The sequence below is a fragment of the Chionomys nivalis genome, chromosome 1, assembly GCF_950005125.1.
Source record: "Chionomys nivalis chromosome 1, mChiNiv1.1, whole genome shotgun sequence".
Taxonomy (NCBI): domain Eukaryota; kingdom Metazoa; phylum Chordata; class Mammalia; order Rodentia; family Cricetidae; genus Chionomys; species Chionomys nivalis.
The window spans coordinates 131,560,508-131,579,034 of NC_080086.1; the positions used below are offsets into that span (position 1 = coordinate 131,560,508).

The following is an 18,527-nucleotide window of genomic DNA, read 5'->3' on the forward strand; positions in this document are numbered from 1 at the left end:
TCATTTCAGAAAGATAATTACAAACACTATGTAGTTCAAGTATGATTACTATGTAGGTGTATAAAAATTATAAGGGGCAAAGTCAATAGTCACCTGTAGGATCACTGCCTGATGCTGCACAATTTCTTAGGAGAATGTCTATAAGCTTCAGGCCAATTCTAGTGGACTGCAATCCAATCTTTACAAGTACAACCTCAATGTTGGGTGAATGCATTCCACAGTATGGTGACATCAATAAGGCAGCACAAGTCTGTAGCAGATTGGCAGTAGGTGCAGCTGCACTAGCCATCATTCCCTCTAGATCACTTATATGAGTAAGGCAATGATGTAATAACCGTAACCATCCAATGCTGAAATATAAAATTCAAAAGTATACGTATATTAACATAAGTACCTTAATTATTGCAGGAATAAAACAGAATTATCTTTAAAACGTTCTGGAATGCTGGAAACACAGTACTGAATTAAACACATAGTAAGTTTTCTGAATAGGATAATGCTCACAGAGGGGACCTTCAGACCCTTGTATGGGTGAAATGATACCCTTATAACTGACATTGATCAATCACAATAAAGATTGGGTTCACTGTTGCAAGTACTTGGGAATTCCTAAAGCAAGATTATAATCCCAAAACTGAAACCTAGAAAAACAAACATACTACACACAACAAGGGTCAACTCACAGACTAAATACACATGCACCTCAGCTTACTGTTTCATTGCTATACCCCACAAAATATTTCATTAAACCCCAGAGAACTAGGAATTATATAAGCACCCACAGAACAACTTATTATGATCTAACATAGAAAATGTATCACAGAACACATACTTTCCTTTTTTTTGAGACAGAGACTCTCTGTGTAGCCCCAGCTGTCCTGTAACTCATTCTGTAGACCAGGCTGGCCTTGAATTCACAGAGATCTTTTAAGAGTAAGAAATAAAAAACATACCTTGTTTTGGAAACTTGATCTTCAGATGGAAGAAAGGGATTATTAACTGTGGCTGAGGACGTGGTCCCAAAAGCAGTTAGGCCTAATAATTTAATCTGTGAAAGGCCTAGTGTGCTAGCATCCCGAGGACGATGTAGTCTGAGGCAGACGGCAGAAGCTACCTCAGCTTTGACAAGTTGAATTTTTATGTAGGTGAGACCACTAGTGACAACAGGAGTTGACAAAGGTAGCATATTAACTCCATCTGCACTTACTTCAACAGACACTGAGGATGGGCAGGCTACAGAAAGAAAGAAATGAATATTTACAAACACACACACACAAAAGTAAACTAGATGACACACTCTAATATAAATTCCACTAATTTGGCAGCTTCCAGGTATCTACACTATAAACTTGCTAAAGTATTATATAGAACAAATAATACCTTACCACAAACATTCATCATAATATTAGATATTTTTAATATAACCTTCAATAATTAAAATAATCACAAATACTGAAATATTCACCTAAGGAAACAGTAACTGTGGATTTCAATACACACATTAACTGATACTCCCAAAAGGCAAAATATTCCAACCTAACAAGCAACTATTTATTATTTCTGTTCTACCAAAACTGTCATGAACACTATATTAAGTTAATGTTAAGATTAGCTATTTAAAATAATTTGAGAAGAACAGAATATGGTTCAGAACTTCATATTGCAATTTGCAACACTGTTTAAATTCGCAAGTTAATTTTAAAACTGATTTCACCTTTAATTTTGTTTGCACTTTAAACCTGTACCAGTCTTTTTTTTTTTTTTTTTTTTTGAGACAGGGTTTCTCTGTGGTTTCGGAGCCTGTCTGTACCAGTCTTAAATGTTAAAAGTAAATCAATTCTTGTTATTTAAGGAATCCCAGTGAGGTACAACTGGCAACTTCCACAGGGTCATTACTACCCACACCACAGAACTACAGAAGAAATGTATCTATCAAAGAAAAATCTTGAAAATTGGTTTTGTTTTTAATTCCAATGATAAACCACTAAGTATAATTTTATTAGCTGCCAATTAAATGCCACTTACACTATGGATTAGAGAAATTTAAAAAACTTTGTAAGCTATAACTTTAAATACACTTCAAGAAACTATTAGCTGTATTTATTTACAGGCATAAGAAATCAAAAACACTAGACATTCCCACGACTACTTAATAATAAATTTATTCAGTTTTCATTGGAACACATACAGTAACTGTTCATTAAGCATGCATAAATATCTGCTCTCTCGACCTACATTGTACTTGCTTTCCTCATTCCCACATGTAAAATCTATCCACATTTATACAACCAATCAACTCCCAAATAAAAGCTCTTTCATTTCAGACTCACCTAACTGAACTTTATTTCACTGTGGAAGAAAGGAAGTTAAGAAAGAATGCTAGAGATTGAAGCTAGTGCCTAATAGGAAAATGTCGCATCAATGAATTACATCATTAGACCATTTCACTATTTTTACCTTAAAACTAGGTCCCCCTAAGTTGCTCACTCATTATGATGCCCAAGCAGACCCTGAACTTTAATCCTACCAAGCCTAAATAGAGATAGGAGCCTACGTTACTCTGTCAAGCAGTACTTTGTCTTTTAAATGATGTATTTATTGCCTGTATATATTGCATATAGTCATTGTACTTATAGTATATAGGTTTTCTTATATTAGTTATAGCCTTCATTTTTTATTATAAACAAAAAAAGAAAATGTAGTGATATTTCATTAGTATTTTAATAAATAAGGCTTGCCTAAAGATCAGAGAGTAAAACAGGCCTGCTGGTCTGTTAGGGGCTGCAGACCCCTGGCTCCATGACTTTTTTTGTTTGCCTCAAATCCTTTGTCTGCTGGAGTGAATTGAGCAAAACACCTGTGCCTGCAGCTGCTCTGAGCATGAGGCCTGCAGCTGAAAAATCCTGAGAGCTGGGCATGGCTATTAGTTAAGGATTTCTATATCAGATTCCCTGGAGAACAATAAATTTGGCACTCTTGTATCACGGAGGACCCGTGTTCCCGTGCCTGCCTGTCTGTGTGTGCATTTATTTTTAAGTCTCCAGCTTAGTTTCCGGCTCACATACCATCGGGTAGTGTGGGCGTTACACTGGTCAGCCTTACAGACCAGGCAGTGGTGACACACATCTTTAAGCCCAGTAGCCACTCTAGTTTGTCACAGAAACTGGGCGATAGTGGTGCATACCTTTATTCCCAGTTCTAGAGAGGAATACAAAACAAGAGATTACAACTCTCAAACACAGTCTCATTCAGAGATTCCTGGAGACAGAATCACCATTTTGCACTGAGGTAGAGGTAACAGCCAGTGGCTGGCTGTTTGGCTTGTCTGAACTTCAGGTTGAAACCCAATCTGTCTCTGGGTTTTTATTAATTGTGCTACATTTTTTTGACCTGCTAAAGTAAGGTTTTAGACTATATTATTCTTTCAGAGTTGTTTTATTTTATCTGGTAATGCAGGCTAACCCAAGCTTAAAACCCTCCTATATCATACTCCCCTCAGAATAAATTATAAGCACATGACATTATGCCTGACTTTTACTTTATATTAGCTGTATGTGATTAGAGAATAGTTTGGGTAACATAACTAAATGAGCCTACCTTTCAAATAAAAATATTCTTTCAAACACAGTAACAATCTATGAAATCTCCCAGAGTCTCCAGACAACTGAGTGACATTGGGTAACAATGAGAAGCAAATGAATGTAACTGTCTTAATATAAGAATCTAAGTGACAATGCCGGGCGGTGGTGGCGCACACCTTTAATCCCAGCACTCGGGAGGCAGAGGCAGGCAGATCCCCGGGAGTTCGAGGCCAGCCTGGTCTACAAGAGCTAGTTCCAGGACAGGCTCCAAAGCTACAGAGAAATCCTGTCTCGAAAAACAAACAAAAACAAAAACAAACAAAAAAAAGAATCTAAGTGACAGAAAGTGAAAAACAGTATCAAGTACTATTAATGAATACACTACAGAGTTCTGTACCTAATCTGGAACTGATTTTTTTTTCAAATATTTTAAAGAATTTACTCTAAAATATTTTGATAGAGTGTATCTAATTCACAACCAAATGAAATAAACAATAATGCAAAAAAGACATCATTTCATTTAATAAGAAATTACTTACTTGGTGATAATTTAAAATAATCCACTCAAAACTGATTAAATACACATACAGCCTAAAATCAACTGTGACTATATTGTGGCTTGCTCAATAGTACTTTCCATTTCACCTGTTTCTAAATTAGTGTTATTCTCATGGCGCATCATAATACTCACTTGCAAGAGATGCAAGGTGAGGCTGGATATGTATCTCCTTAAGCAACACTGCTGAAGGCAGGTGGATAGTAAGGTCACACCAAGCCTCCTCTGGGAGAAAGATGTAGGACCAAGCAGCAGAACGGGCCCTTCTATGGGGTGGTGTGGCTTGCAAAAGCACCTCAGCTGGTTGGGCAGTAGGACTACTAGATGTGATTGTACCTATAAAAAACAATTTAATTAACATATAAACTTGTGAAAAGATACAGCAAGACACTGAGAAATATTCAGATAGCATAAATATTAAACAACAAAAAGAACAGAAAATAAACATCTGGCGGAACTGCAACACTTATAGTCACCAAGCGGGATTATCAAAGTATTCCCAATAGTAAGACAGATAGGGTGACAAGTTCATTATTCAGATGACAAATGATTGCTAGTGAACACAGTCTAGTGCAATCTTTAAATTAAGAAGCAAGCTCTAAGCCAAGCAACAGAGGCACATGCCTTTAACGCAATACTCAAGAGGCAGAGGCAAGTGGATCTCTGTGAGTTCGAGGCCAGCCTGGTCTACAAGAGCTAGTTCCAGGACAGCTAGGGCTACACAGAGAAACCCTGTCTCAAAAAAAAAAAAAAAGAAAAGAAAAAAAAAACCAACACTGTCCACAATACTTTTTACCATGAAAGTAATGATCTTTATTTCTCAAATGTTCATCTTAATGAAACAGCATTAAAAAAAAAGCATGAAAAGAAATGCAGTATAAAGGAATACATATTTAAAATAAGTCTTTAAGATATTAATATTTAAGTTCTTTAAAGCTGATTAACATTTAAAGAGAAAACAAACCTAAAAATGTCATAGTGTCATAGGTCCATACACTGTACATCTATTTCAACTTGGAAGTTGAAAGAAACTCTTTTACTTTAAAAAAAATAAAATAAAAAAAAGAAACCTGTTAAAATCTTTGTTCCTTAGTAGAATTGTTCTGGTATTGACAGCCTATAAAAGCAACTGCTTATATTTAAAATGGTACTAATCTAATATCAACTGTGTCAACAACTAATTTTGTTTCACATTATCCTATATCAACTCATAGTAATGAGTCAAGGACAGTTTTCTTACCGAGGGGTGCAAAGTTATGGATCCCTTCTGCATTGTCAGGCTCAGAGGCAAGGATTCTTGTTTTCAAAGTGCTGTCAACAGCTTTATTTGGACCAGAATCAAGAAATTTCATAATAGTTGACACCATACTTCTTGCAGTGTTCACAATAGCTCTTGTACTGGTAACCATATTGTTGCAAATAAGCTGAACTCCACCTAAACTCACAAAGAATACCAAATAAAAACAATCAGAGAAATAATACTGGACATCAAGAATTCACAAATGAATACATAATAATACCAAGATCATGCTAAAATGATAGCATATGGGGTTTTATCTTACCCATATCATGGAATGCTTTCAAGGCATCACTAGTATCCAATACTCTCAAAATAAACCACAACAATGGTTCAGATAACTGGCAAGTAGCAAGAGAACCCTAAAAAAGTGAATTTGGACAATTATATTTCTTAATTTCTCAAACTATAATGTATGAAATTACCAATGAATTAATTTAAACATTACATTAAATAAAAATTTATACTAATCCCCTTAACTAAAAAGAAAGATAGATGATTTTTGAAGAGTTGACTATCTTAAGTAGTTCTCGGTAACAGCTTGATAGTCAACTCGTAGTGTTATTTCCCCGTATATATTTTCTTTTACTAACCCTCAAGTTATTTTTGAAAATACCATGCAAAGGAATTTTATTCTTCAATTTCTATTAAAACTGAAATAAAATTTACTTTGTTCATTAACTACTGTGTTATTTTCTGACACGTTAGGTAAAAACTATTAATCTGTCAGATATATAATTCTCTACATACATTACTATCAAACTGTTCAAATTATTGCAGCTGCTGCTGGAATGAACGTACTTGTCTGCCCATGTATCCACAGGCCATGTAGGTCAAGATTGGCTGCAACATCATGTGGACTGTAGAGGCTTTCTTACTAAGTGTTGTCAATATTGTAAATAATCCATCTCCAACTGATATGGCATCTAAACCACCATGAAAGTTTTCATGTTTGGTGAGATGTAAGCCACTTGCACCTAGTTTAATAAAAGATTACACATTTTTTAAACTACACACATAAAAACAAAAGAAAATATATATAGTTTAAAAAGGCAGTTTAAAAAAAACACTAAAAGATGGGTACGTAAGTCTCTTCCTCATGAATAGAGACAGACAGACAAACACACACACCTCTAAAGATTAAAGTATTTATAGCAATATTCAATAAAATAATGGTTTCATGGGGGCATCAAGTTACATGAGATCTCCCACTGTAAGTTGCTATAAAAACGTATCCTACTATATGACTAACATATAATATCACTCTAAATTCTAGCATTGAATCAGGAAGAAAATAAAGAGTCTAGATGACAAGTACTGTCTCCTCTTCCAGAGGACCCAATTTTTGTTTGTTTTTTGAGAAAGGATTTCTCTGGGTAGCCCTGGCTGTCTAGAACTTGCTGTGTAGATCAGGTGGCCTCAAACATACAGAGATCTGTCTATCTCTGCCCCTGAATGCTGTGAAAAAAGGCATATACCACCGCCACCTAGCAAGGAACCAGTTTTGATTCATAGAACCAATATGGTAGCTAGCTCACAACTGTCTATAACTACAGTCACAGGGGATCTGATGACCTCTTCTAGACTCCAAGGGTATTGCATGAACTTGGTGTAGACATCCAGATAAAATAACCATACATATGAAAACAGGGAGGGGGGGAATACTAGTAGGCAGAAAATGTATCAGAAATGAACTTTGTCACATTTTGTTAAAGTGTATTCAAAGTAATACAATATATTCGTTTCTAAATGGTAGAAAAGATAAACAACGGCATGTAAAAGTATAATAAAATATGCATCATAGAAGCAAGCAAGAAGAAATATATCTTACTGGTCTCTAATACACTGAAGTCATTACAGGCATTTATATATAAATCATGGCACTTAAGACCTTTTTTTTTTTTTTTTTTGACACAGGGTCTTCCTAGCTGACCTATAACTCCCTATGTATACCATGCTGACCTCAAACTAAGAGAGAGCGTTCTTCTTTTTCCTTCTCAGTGCTGGAATTCAAAGGTTTGTGCCTGGTTAATTTGGATTTCTTACTTTACTTTGTGTTTCTCAGAATTTTTGAAACTGACACATACAATCTTTTGATAATTAATTGCCTACAAAGTCATTCCATGAAAGTATTCACTAATAACATTAAGTTCTTGCAAAAATCCTACAAAAAAAAGTAAGACTAGGTATAATACCAAGAAAAGATTAAGATTCCAAATACATACCAATTATCATTGCCATGGCACTGCTATTACACAGGCCTAGAGCAGACAAAATCTGGCTCATAATCTGCTGGTTGGCTAAGACTAAGTCAGCAACATAGGCAGGAGATCCTGGAATACTGGTATTGCTTCCATTGACATCTTTGCCTCCTGAGACCTTTTCTTCATCGGAAACACTATCTGTTGTATTAGTGGGCACGGACACTCTTGCGCTGTATTCCCTATTGCTTGAAAGAGGCAGCTGTACCAAAATGTTAACAAGTTTTAACAGATCAAACATGAGTTGATCTCTTGTCATTTCACCACAAACAGCTTTTGCATCACCTGGACGAATGAGGTTGGCAAAGAGTCCCCCAAAGCAAGCTCGAGCACCTACAGAGCTATCTGATCCACTTCTAGACATTACTTTGTCTGAGCAAGTGATATAGTGATGCACCAAGAAGGTGACAGACTCTATCACAGCAGAAATAGTACTAACTGAGACAACTTCAAAGTTCTGTTCCAGAGTAAATTCTAATAGCTTCACTTGAGCATCAAGAGGTCCTTGGCCTGTCTGGAAGGCCCCCCTGCAGAGACAGAAACACAGACAGAATTAATTAAAAATTAAATCACTTTAGGTAGTTTTGAAAAATTTAAGTAATTTAAAATAACTTTTAGCTAAAAATTTACTAAGCTATTAGACCAATAAAACACAGATGGAGCTATGAGGTACCTACTGTAACAGGAACTGGAAGACTTGGAAAAAAAGAAAAAAAAACTACAACAAAATGAAATGAAAATGACCAAGATAAACCAAAACACCAAATGAGTGTTTCCTCTACAGACCCTCAACCCAACTATCCTCTGGCCTATTTGTTTCAAACAAATTCTAATTAGTGTCAAGGGGGTGTATTTGGAGGATTTTGTATTCATTTTTATATCAGGACACGTACAGGAGTACATGCTGTTATTTACCTTTCTGTAGACAGTATATGGATTAGCTTGAGCAAAAGTTCACTGAATATCTGAGGACATGTTGAAGACAGATGCACTTGTAATCGAGTCAGAAATTCCTGCATGGCTTGTGTAGCTGTTGGACCAACCTGAAGAGAAAAGCATGTTCACTGAAAACTACTGAGCAATGCCAATGGCATCCTGAAAGGTCAGGTGTAAAGCCATGAGGTATACTGCTAGAATGCTTAAGAGGAAGAAGAGAATTTGTGATTTAGGTCTTCAAATACTTCGTATAAGTTAAAAATTGATAATCTATTATTAATCTTATTTCTTTATGATTATATTACTAAAAAAGATTCACTATGAGAATATTTTGCATGGATTTTTATGAACCTTATGAAAAATATGATTCCTAAAGAAAATAATTAGAGGCCAGAGAGATGACTCAGTGATTAAAAACATTAGCTGCTCTTCCAGGTCAATGAGCACACATGGTTACTGTCTATGTAACTCTAGTCCTCTTCTGATCTCCATATTCACCAGGCAAGCACCTGTTGCACAGGCATACATGCAAATAAACCATTTATGAACATAAAAAAAGAACTCAGATTAACTGACTCAATCAATGGTCATGTTTTCAGTGCCTAGTAAAACAAGAGCTTGTTTTAAAAAAAACCCAAAACAACAACAAAATTAAAAATTACACCCTAAAGCTGAAATACAACTATGCGAAGTCTCAAAAATTTTCTTTCCATGCCTCAGGTTAAGGATGTCTCTGCGGAATTTCTACCTAGTGGTCTTTATCATTATTATTCTAATTTGCTATGATAGAAAAATTATACAATCCTAGAAGAATTTATGAACAGTAAAACACAATAAAACCCACCAAGTTACTTTAGAATTACATTATAGCCGGGCGGTGGTGGCGCACGGCTTTAATCCCAGCACTCGGGAGGCAGAGGCAAGCGGATCTCTGGGAGTTCGAGGCCAGTCTGGTCTACAAGAGCTAGTTCTGGGACAGGCATCAAAGCTACAGAGAGCCGGGCGGTGGTGGCGCACGCCTTTAATCCCAGCACTTGGGAGGCAGAGGCAGGCGGATCTCTGTGAGTTCGAGGCCAGCCTGGTGTACAAGAGCTAGTTCCAGGACAGGCTCCAAAACCACAGAGAAACCCTGTCTCGAAAAACCAAAAAAAAAGAGAGAGAATTACATTACAACAGAAATGAAATTTATATGAAGGAAATGTACAATGAGATGCATGAAGCTCATTCATGAGCATTATTTTAGGGGGTTTATTTTTTTGGTTAAGGTATATCATTAATATCATAAAATAATTAATTGTCAATCTTAATAATAGCACTCGTTAAATGAGAAATTGCAGAAAAACATTAATTCCCACTAAAAAATTTAATGTTTATTAAATTATTCAAAAACTAACAATAGCTGGGAATGGTGGTACCTGGCATTAATCCCAACCTTCAGGAGGCAGAGGCAGGTGAATCTCTGTGTGATCGAAGTCAGCCTGGTCTAGTAGTGAGTTCCAGAACAGACAGGGTTACATAGTGAGACACTGCCTCAAACATGCAAACAAAATGAATCTGTACAGATAAAAGCTTACTATCAGCCTTTCAGGAAGGCTACTTTTAAAGGATTATACTTTACAAATCTGTTCACTGAAAGGTTTGGGCACATCACTAGTTAAAGACTGTATGGTTACCTGAGGGCTGTGCTGATTCGTCCCATGTGGACTTGTACCAGAAAGAAATTTCACTAACACATGAATAAGGTTTGGATCTGAAACCAACAAATGAGCTGTAGTCTCCTGATTTCCAATAGAACTGCTGGAACCAGCTATTAAAAAAAGGGGGGAGGAAGTAAGGAAAGCAATAAGTTACTCCTAATAATAGTGAAATGCAGTGTTTATAAGCAATTTTTTGTTGAAAAAAAAATATCCTACATTCCTTATTAAAAGGAGAGTTCAATCACATTAGTCTGTGTTGCTGGCCAGTAATCCTAATTACTGAGGATGCTGGAGCAAGAGGAGAAACCACAAGCTTAGGACTGTTAGAGCTACAAACAAGAGTTCAAAGCCACATATGGCAACTCAGGAAGACCCTGTCTCATACACAAAAGTACAAAGTGGGTTGTGGATAAAGTCCTATAGTAGAGCGTTTGCTTCACATGCATGAAGCATGGGCTCAATAACCTCTACTCAGAAGACAGGCTGGAACTACATTCTCTCTTCTCATCTACCTCATGGGTACTCTCACTGTAAAATCACATTCAATACATCTTTCTTTAATGCACAGACAAGTAGAAAGGACCAAAATCTCAAGTGTCCTATTTTAGAGTAACAACCTTTCCAGAAACAGAAAAATATACACTTACTTGGAGAATTTTAAACCAGTTCTCTAAAATAAATTGAAGCAAACGCTATTCCTTTTTGTCATACACAGGTTATATCCTGTAAAATATAGATGGGAAACACACCCTTTGCACTAACTTAATCTTCAGTATCGAAGAGTTATATAGGAAATAAAATAAATCAGAAAGTGGATCAACACTTTACACAATCTAAAAAGTTTTCCATTAATTTGTTTAAATAAACATGAAATCCACCCAAATAATGTCATAAAAAAATAAAAAAAGCAATGAATCCTTAGATTAATATTTCATTTAATGGAATGACATACATCAAGAACTTATTATTAGAACTATTAAAGTACATGCCAGTGACCTATATAAACCAAATTTTTGAACTTACAATTAAGCTGCATGTTTGTCATGAGTGTTAGGCTATGAAGCACAAGGCACCATGTCCGGAGCAAAGTATTTGGATACCAAGCTAGCACTGTGAGAAAGCTAGTTATTGATGCTATATAAAAGAGAGAGAGAGAAAAAAAAAACATATTTAGTCGGGATAACTAAATGTTTACTAATGATTTAAATAAAATTCAAATGACACAATTTCAAGTTCAACAATGAGGACCATTAGATATTTTGAACCTGTAATTAAAATGTTAATTAGCCTACGTATCTAGAAAATTGTCTTACCAAAACAAAAAACAAAGCAACACCATAAAGATTAGAAGTGACGTGCTTCTAATTCCAGGCCTTACAAAGATGAGGTCATAAGTTTAAATAAGGCCAACCTTGCTACTAAGCCTGTTAAGAACAAAGGAAAGAAAAAAAGGTAGAAAAGGACAAAAAGAAAGGGAGAAAAAAGCGAGAAAGGGTGAGGGGGAAGAGGATAAATGAGGAAAGGAAGAGGAAGGGAAAAACTAACCAGCTCAACTTCTATTTTTTAAGATTTATTCATTTTTCGCCAGGCGGTGGTGGCGCACGCCTTTAATCCCTGCACTGGGGAGGGAGAGGCAGGCAGCTCTGTGAGTTCAAGGTCAGCCTGGTCTATAAGAGCTAGTTCCAGGACAGGCACCAAAAACTACAGAGAAACCCTGTCTCAAAAATCCAAAAAACAAAAAAAAATTATTCATTTTTATGTGTTTGAGTGTACTGCCTGGACATATGCTGCATATCACATGTGTGCTTGGTGTTGAAGGAGGTGTGGTGGACCCCTAGAACTGGAGTTATAGGTGGTTGTAAGTCAACATGTGGGGTAGTGGGAACAAAACTAGGATCCTCCACAAGAACAATAAATGCTTGTAACTGCTGAGCTGTCTCTCCAGTTTCTGCAGGCCAGCTTTTAGAAAGCAGTCATTGATCATCTATGAAAATGGTTGGATACTCTCTCACAAAAATCATCAAAATCACAAGCTTCCAATTTTCAAGTGTCCTTTTCAGAGGACCCAGGATACTATACAAACCAAGAAGAGCAAATGCCTATCCAAATGTCACCAAGTATACAAAAGGCACAATTCTGAAAAAGTAATGTGAACCACCAGTCATTACAACTGTGCAGTGGGTAGGTATGCTAAACACAAGGGACAAAGAGTGAATGCCCTAGAGAAAGAAAAATTTTAGTTATGTAAGACTTTAAGACAATCCTGAAGCCATTTTGACAACTCTGAATCCTCTCAGCCTCTGTGACATAGTGCTTCCCCTCCTCCCCTGGGAACCAAGGACCTAACAGCTACACTCGCACGTACTCAGTTCCTGAACAATTACCCATATACGTATGTTTTGTTCAGTCCCCTGGGAAACGGGGTCAAAATGACCTCTTACCTCACCTCATCTGGCAACAGCTCTCCAGTCAATTATTGGTAATAGCCCTTTCGAATAAGCCAATCAAAATAGTCAAAGAACAACCCCCCTTGTTTCTGTGGCCCCTTAAAAAGTAGTCTGTGCCATCTATTCGGGGTCCCTCGGCTTCCCGAATGCTGGGGGACCCTGTCATGACAAAATTAATAAAATCCTCATGCTTTTGCATCGGCTGTGGTGTGTGAGATGCGTCTTTGGGGGCGACTACTCCTTGGTGTTTGGACGCTGGAGTCCAACAGTTAAATGTTTAAAAAGAGCAGTACTTTTTAAAGGATTCAAGCGTGGAAGAATTAACGTGAGGGGTGTCAGGATATTGCACATATCCAATATCGGGGCACATTCCTGTACTTACAGACTTCATGGTGGAATTAACACAAACATGAGCTTCCTCTGCCACAAGGGTAGAAAATCTTTACTGAAAAGGAAAAAAATGCTTCCAACAACAGAAGCAGAAACACAAGAAAAAGAGCCGCCAAAACGAAGAAGCAAAACATTACAGCATGGAGAAGAATAAACCATAAAATTAATGCAAATAGGCTGAAGGGATAGCTCAGCATGAAAAAGCATTTGCTGTACAAATACAAGGACCCAAGTTAAAATCTCCAGATCACATAAAAAGTTGAAGGTACAACACCTAAGACCCTAGTATTAAGCAGAGACAGGAGGATTGCTGTGGCTTGCTGGTAGCCAACCCACATCCAGGTTCAATAAGAGACTGACTCAAAGGAATAAAAAGGACAGGAATAGACTAGGACACCTGATGAACTCCTCTGCGAGTACACGCACAGACCCACAGAAACGAACCAGACAGACTGACACAGACACTCACACACAAGCATTTACATATAAAGGCCAGGAGGGGAATGGGAGGAGAAAGAGGAAAGGGAAGGTAAATCAAAGTTTTTTTTTCAGGTGTTTTGAGTCAGGTTCTCATGATGCAACCCTGGCTATACTGGAACCCACTAGGTAGACCCAGGCTGGCCTAAAACCCATGCCAGATCACCTGATTAAAAACATTAAGCAGTCTACGGCCATACCACCCTGAACGCGCCCGATCTCGTCTGATCTCGGAAGCTAAGCAGGGTCGGGCCTGGTTAGTACTTGGATGGGAGACCGCCTGGGAATACCGGGTGCTGTAGGCTTAAAAATAAATAAATAAATAAATAAATAAAAACATTAAGCAGGGATAAATACTGAGTTTCAAAAAGAATAAACCATCTATTTAGTTATTTAAATGTTTGGAGACAGGGACTCGCTAAGCAGTGCTAGTTAATCTAACTCACCATGAAGAACAGGTTAGCCTCAGACTCACAGAAATCCATCTGCCTCTGCTCTCAAATGCTGAAAATAAATGCATGAGATACCACACCCAACCAAAAGTATTTCTTTCACCAAAATAATACAACCCTAACAATAAAAATAATGTACATTTTTATCTAATTATGACCATTTAAAAACTTACTATTTGGATTAACAGTTTCCAAGCTAAGAAACCTTACCTTGATTTAATGAGATAACAGGTATTCGATTAGCATTATATAAAAAAATATCTGCTCCATTCTCTTTGTTCCCTGATGAACTAGAATTAAGGCTCAATGTGAGCCACAACTGAAGAAGTGATTCCAACTTAAAGAAAAAAAAAAAGTAAAAAATGAAAAATATATTACAAAGTAGCACTTAAACATTTTCATGATTATAAATTTATCATGAGTAAGTAACTTGTTTCTCATTGCCTTCTAGCTACTTAAATTTGGTTCACAAGCAAATAGATCTTAAATTTCTTGGTGATTATAATTTAATTGAATTAAAATGTATAATTCATCTCATACCTCATGTTTTCCTCAATGAAAACTTACAAAGTCAATTCTTTTCAATTACAAGCTTATATGTACATAGTAGAAAGAAAAGTACAAATGCTTAGATTCATGAAAATAAAAAATGGCTGATCACTAAGGAAGAGGCATTATTAAGCATTCCTAAGATTTTTCTGGACTGAATTTAAGAAAGAAACCATCATGGTCAAGTTGTTTAAGAATTTTCCAGTCAGTTTCATCCAATAATAGGGAAGTAGTAATATGTCAGAATTCATTGCTTTCACCTAAAGTCCTACCTGAACATGATGGACTTGAAGCATGGAAAAAAGTTTATTGAAACACACATTTAACATCGGAACAGATGACAACTGTATAATGAGTTGGCTGTTCTGGTTGGTTGCTTGTAAACTTCCTAGAAGTGAATCATCTGTTCCAGTTGGAGATTGTGAAACTGAAAATCAAACACAAGTACCAGAATAAGTTTCAGAATACATGTGAATTGATCAATAGTCAAGAACAGGCTAAAAACTTCATTACAGTGAAATTGTGTACATTGTTCTATAATTTTATCTGGAAAAGTTGTATTTATGAATTATTATACATTTAAGAAGACAAGGAAAAGAAAGGCTCCCAAATTCACAACACTTATCTCTAACACTTATCCAAAGATAATGAAAGGAAAATCTTGGCTACGTACTAAAAAGGTGATTTTAGGATACTCCAGTATACAAACTGCAGCAGCTGTTCTTCTTATTGTGCTACTAAACTTAGGACAGAGCACTCTGAAAGGTGTTCTACTACTGACCTAGACCCAGAACTCAGTAGTTCATTCATTATTAACCTTGACTGAACTTTAGACTCAATTTAATGCTGCCCAGAGGACACAAAAATTAATAAAAATATATTACAGCGAGCAAAAAATGTGAAAACCTTTATCATACATTCAGAATATTGTTACCCTGAAAAGGGACACACCTGGGTGCAGGACAGTAGTCAAGGACAGAAGATTAACATAAGTGGGTATTATTTCAAAAAGGCTTTCAAGAAATTTTAAATAAGCCGGGCGGTGGTGGCGCACGCCTTTAATCCCAGCACTTGGGAGGCAGAGGCAGGCGGATCTCTGTGAGTTCGAGACCAGCCTGGTCTACAGAGCTAGTTCCAGGACAGGCTCCAAAACCACAGAGAAACCCTGTCTCGAAAAAACCAAAAAAAAAAAAAAAAAAAAAAAAAGAAATTTTAAATAAGCAATATCAAATAACCAAATGGATCTTGGGGGAACACGTGGAGGAGTGAACCCATTAAAAGAAGTTCTCATATTAGATAGGAGATAATACAGAGTACTTTTAATGTACTAATAGTGGGGATTTTTTTTCCTTTTATTCCTCCATCTTCTGTTGAGGTAGAAATGAATAGAGACTGTAAACTTTCTATTTATAAAGGGAAGGTCTAAAACTCCAAATTTATGAACCAATATACATTTTTCTCTTTACAGATAAGTGATCACCCAAGACACTTCCAACTACTTATAGTTCTTTATTCAGTCAGCATAGGAAAAACTGAAGTGGTGTGTATACCTAAGGGAAAAAAATTTTATCTCCTCCTCCTTGGCACCACTCCTTAATGTTTGTCTTGGAGAAGGTATGTATATCTCAAATATACTTCCCTGGCAAGAGTAAATCTAGCAGTGTACATCCACATCAACAATGCCCAAAGCTGGCAGACCACCCGTTTCTGTTCAGACCATTAAAAAGAATTTGCCTTCTTTCTGCTATAATTAGAAAGGTATGCCTTACCAGGGAGTGGTGGTGCATGCCTTTAATCCCAGCAGTTAGGAGGCAGAGGCAGGTGATATCTGTGAGTTTGAGACCAGCCTGGGATACAGAGTGAGTTCCAGGACAGTAAGGACTGTTACACAAAGAAACCCTGTCTCGAAATAAAATGAAAATAAATTAATTAATTAATTAAAAAAAAAGTCTCTCAATTCTGGGGTTCAGTTAGGAGACCTTTAGCTGTAATTTCACTTATAGCATCCAGCCCCTTATTTCAGAATAAAGATGCTTTATTCTGAATAAAAATATTTTTAAAGTTCGGTGTATCATGGATGTATGATATAAGTAATGAGTTATGCAGTATTCCCTAGAATTTCCTCAATCTCACAACAGCACATGCTTTAGGTTTTTGAACTTAATTTATATGGAACTGTATTTGGCACATTCCCCAAATGTTCACTTGTGAATACACTATCTTATTTAACAACAAGCTACCAAATTACAGAGGCTGAATTACCACAGAGACAGAATTTTAAACTTGTTTTTGGGGAATAATACATGATACTCAGTAATAATTAAACCTACAGGTAGGAGATGTATTTGTTAATGCTTGTAAAATAGAATCTGCTTCCAGAGTAGACATCATTTTCAACATAAGTTCTGCTTGCTGTTCAAGGCCAACTTCTAGACGAGCATCTAAAGCTACAATAGGGAGGAAAAGATAGCTGATCAATTATTTGAAGACAGAGTTTCTGGCCCGCCTGGTCCCACAGTCCCAAATAAACACACAAAAGCTTATATTAATTATAAGCTGTTGGTCAAATAGCTCAGGTTTATAACTAAATAGCTCTTACAACATAAATTAACCCATAGGTCTTATTTATGTTTAGCCACGTGGCTCGGTACATTTTCTCAGTAAGGCATTCTCATCTTGCTTCCTTTGCATCTGGCTGACAATTGTGTCTCTCTCTGCCTTTCCCTTTCCCAGAATTCTACTAGTCTGGCTGTCCCACATAAACTTCCTACCTGGCTATAGGTCAATCAGCACTTTAGTAAACAAATACAAGTGACAAATCTTTACAGTAAACAAAAGCATTATCCCACAATACTTATTACTCATGTACTTCCTACCATAGAAAACATGGAAACATGATCCCAGAAAGGGCTGATGAAGGTTTTACTTCACAAACAGAAATCCTAGCATGTGGTATCAGAATTAAACCAGAGAGAATATCTGAGCATGCAGATTAAAGATGGGAAATAAATGGTATAGAGACAGGTGGAATAAATAAATAATGCAGTGACAACAGAAGGAAATACATTAAAGAATGGTAAATGGCTTTCCTCTCTGACAAAAAGAGAAAACCAAAAGAAACTTAACAGAGAACTATCAGACATTAAAATAAATGTTAGCTTATCACACTAAACATAGATAAATGTATAGATACACAGAAATACACTTATTAAATAGCAACAGTCACTAAGACAGTAATAAATTCCATTGAAAGCTTGGTTAAGATCCTATTGCTGAAGATACCATGCACCTCAGAAACAGGGTCCAGAGACCCCCTAAGTTGGAACTAACGTGAATGGTTCCTCCCTAAAGACCAGCTTTCATGGTAGCAGAAAGTGTCATGTAAGTGTCCAAAGGAGAAGAGCAACAAACAGTCCTATCCATCCACGATGCCCACTAACTATAACAACAACCAGCATGGCACTATAACCTGAAGAGTACAGTAGTGACTCTCTAACTGAACTTAGACCAGCTCAACAAGAAAGAAACCATGCCTGGTACTGGAAACCTAGCCAAATAAGTACTAGTGAAGTCATAGAATATGGAGAACAACCTACAACCACTTTTCTAAATTAGCATAATCCCTAACAACAATTCAAACATTAATCTTTATGCCCATAGACAGGTGGAGTCTTTACCCCTATCAAGGGAACTTCTCTTTCCAAAAGATGGGAACCATTACAAAAACAAAACAAAACAAAACAACAACAATCAATCAAAATGCAGAGCTATGGAGCCTAATTCCAATGAACACATCAAGAAAACACACTTGTACATAAGGTTCGGAAAACACCATGGAATAAAGGGCAGAAAGATAGTTAACAGCCAAATGATTAGGGAATTTA

At 36.6% G+C, this 18,527-nt stretch overlaps 1 protein-coding gene and 1 non-coding gene across 11 annotated transcripts in view; one reads left to right on the top strand and one right to left on the bottom strand.

The window, feature by feature from the left end:
* Positions 1-18,527, bottom strand: part of Birc6 (baculoviral IAP repeat containing 6) — a 195,994-nt gene that overhangs the window by 70,344 nt on the left and 107,123 nt on the right. For all 10 annotated transcript variants that reach the window (XR_009057854.1, XM_057783178.1, XM_057783186.1 and 7 more), the window contains 13 exons: positions 16,974-17,090; positions 14,916-15,070; positions 14,305-14,431; positions 11,352-11,462; positions 10,305-10,438; positions 8,611-8,738; positions 7,660-8,222; positions 6,236-6,411; positions 5,700-5,796; positions 5,378-5,572; positions 4,273-4,473; positions 954-1,233; positions 94-350 (listed from right to left, as the gene is read on the bottom strand). Coding sequence is in view for 9 of the 10 variants with exons in the window: in XM_057783178.1 (XP_057639161.1) it covers positions 94-350; positions 954-1,233; positions 4,273-4,473; positions 5,378-5,572; positions 5,700-5,796; positions 6,236-6,411; positions 7,660-8,222; positions 8,611-8,738; positions 10,305-10,438; positions 11,352-11,462; positions 14,305-14,431; positions 14,916-15,070; positions 16,974-17,090 (2,541 nt within the window). In the remaining variant the exon portion in view is untranslated. The remainder of the gene's footprint in view (positions 1-93; positions 351-953; positions 1,234-4,272; positions 4,474-5,377; positions 5,573-5,699; positions 5,797-6,235; positions 6,412-7,659; positions 8,223-8,610; positions 8,739-10,304; positions 10,439-11,351; positions 11,463-14,304; positions 14,432-14,915; positions 15,071-16,973; positions 17,091-18,527) is intronic.
* LOC130889475 (5S ribosomal RNA) lies at positions 13,829-13,947 on the top strand. The gene has a single exon (XR_009058562.1). It is a non-coding gene; the product is annotated as a 5S ribosomal RNA (ribosomal RNA).